Below are 2177 nucleotides of genomic sequence, written 5' to 3'. Positions count from 1 at the left end.
GGGCTGGGCGGGCCGGCGGGACCCGGGCTGCGGGGCGCTGGGCTGCATCGCCCCCGCACCTCGCACCGCGCCCCGGCTCCCCCTCGCGGTGCCGCAGTCCCGCCGCGCCGCCCCCCGCGGTCCCGCCCGCCATTACGTCACTGCGGGCCGGCGGGGGAGGGGGCGGGTCCCGTCATATAAAGGGCTGAGCTGGGGGGAGGTGGCAGGTCTCTGCGCTCCTGAGTCGGCCGGTCAGCGCTCGCGCACAGCTCCGAGGGCCAGCGCCTCCACCCGATCCGCAGCCGGCACCATGCGCGAGATCGTGCACATCCAGGCGGGCCAGTGCGGCAACCAGATCGGCGCCAAGGTGGGCGCGCCGCGGGGAGGGGGCGACGGCCCCGAGGGTGCGGGCCGGGCCGGGCCGGGGCAGCGGGTCCCGAGGGCGCAGGCCAGGACTGGAGGGAGGTGGCGGCGGCCCGCCTGCCGGGTGGCGCATTCCTGGCGCGGCTGCCGGGCGGGGCCCAGGAAGCCGCACAACCTGCCACTGTGCGCGCGGCGCCGCAGCTGTGTGTGCTTTTCATCGAGGCCCCTTGAAATCTCCTTCGGACACGGACCTTCTGGGGGACGTAGTTGGCATTTCCCTGGGTGTATTAGTCTCTGAAATTTGGATGGGGCTATGGTCATATTAATCCAGTGGCTTCTTGTGGAGATCAATTTATATATTTTGTCTATGGTTTTAATGAAAAAATGCAGTGTCATTGGGTAACAGATGTCATGGAGGCTTCTCGTTGGGTTTCGAAGACGTGAACCTTAGATAATTTCCCATCTAGACGTAAAGATGTTCAGTGTCAGAGTCTGGCTTCCGGTCGCGGGCCAGCAGGTGACCGCGTTGGCTGTGACTACAGACCGCAGTGGGCCAGGCAGGAGCGGGCATGGTGCATGGGTGTGGGCGGGCGCCTGGACAAGGACGTGGTCTCTTTCAGAACCGCCATATTGCCCACCCCAACCTCCCCGCCCCCTTTCCTGCTGCCAATTCATAATGGAGTTTGCAACCTCACCAGGGCCAGCTCCATCCACTGCCCTGAGCCTTGCTCCCAGGCTCCTTCTTACCCTTCCCCACCCATCCCCTGCTGTGGTCAGTGGCTGGAGGCCAGTGTGGACGTCACTGGCAGAACACTATGCTGCTTGGGGGGCTGGGTGGGGTTTGTGCCAGGAGACATTGATCCCTGAAGGCAGCCACAGGGCGGGTTCCACCTGGTCCTCAGATCTGCCAGGACCCATCCATCAGCTGGGATGCTGCGACCTTCAGCCCTGCCTGGGGGTGACAGCCTCCCCAGGACCCACTGGCATTGCCTAGAAGGGAACCCTCTGTGCCACCCCCCCCCGCCCCCACTTCAGTGCCCCTCCCAGCTTTTCAGTCAATCGCCATAACATGGCCGATGCTCTGCGGATTTCCAAGCCCCTCAGCAGCAGCTGCTGGAGCACCAGGGGCTGCAGCTATCCGGTAGTCCAGAGCTCCTGAACAGTCTGACCACAGCGACCGCTGTTCCAAGGACACGAGGAAGAAAAGGGCTATCCTTCCTGACATCTAGAGGGCCAGGCCATTATGCGATTCCTTCTTTTCCTTTCCAGTTTTGGGAGGTCATCAGCGATGAGCATGGGATCGACCCCACTGGCAGTTACCATGGAGACAGTGACTTGCAGCTGGAGAGAATCAATGTGTACTACAACGAAGCCGCTGGTGACTATTTGAATGTTTTTGCCCAGTCACCCTTGCTTTCCATACTGCTATGTGGCAGACACAATGTACTAGGAACACACAAATGACGAAGAAGTGCTTCTTGCGTTCATTTTAAATGTCAGCTGCTAAAAAATACACTTTATAGTTCCTTCAGACTCCTGCATGTTTGCCATGACTAAGCATGCTTATTACCTCTGTTTTTCCAGAGCAGAAAAGCTCCCCTCTTCTCTCACTTTTGTCTCAGATACTGGGATTTTCTCTAATGGATTCTGCAGTGAGAGTCGCAGAGAGCACAACCTTGTCTGTGATCTCTTGCCAACTCCCTAAGTCTGGCTCTTGTCCCCACAGGTAACAAGTACGTCCCTCGGGCCATCCTGGTGGATCTGGAGCCGGGCACCATGGACTCGGTCAGGTCTGGACCATTCGGCCAGATCTTCAGGCCAGACAACTTTGTGTT

The 2177-nt window shown here is 60.0% G+C and overlaps 1 protein-coding gene across 1 annotated transcript; it reads left to right on the top strand.

Annotated features, from left to right (window-relative positions):
• Positions 1-212: 212 nt before the first annotated feature.
• LOC124233269 (tubulin beta-4B chain) lies at positions 213-2172 on the top strand (the record flags this gene model as incomplete). Its single annotated transcript, XM_046650438.1, has 3 exons — positions 213-346; positions 1612-1720; positions 2069-2172. Coding segments are annotated over exons 1-3 (270 nt in total), but the record flags the coding sequence as incomplete, so codon positions are not given.
• Between the last annotated feature and the right edge of the window lie 5 nt (positions 2173-2177).

Source organism: Equus quagga, unplaced genomic scaffold, assembly GCF_021613505.1.
Source record: "Equus quagga isolate Etosha38 unplaced genomic scaffold, UCLA_HA_Equagga_1.0 177414_RagTag, whole genome shotgun sequence".
Classification (NCBI taxonomy): domain Eukaryota; kingdom Metazoa; phylum Chordata; class Mammalia; order Perissodactyla; family Equidae; genus Equus; species Equus quagga.
This window is presented reverse-complemented; position numbering and strand designations above follow the sequence as displayed.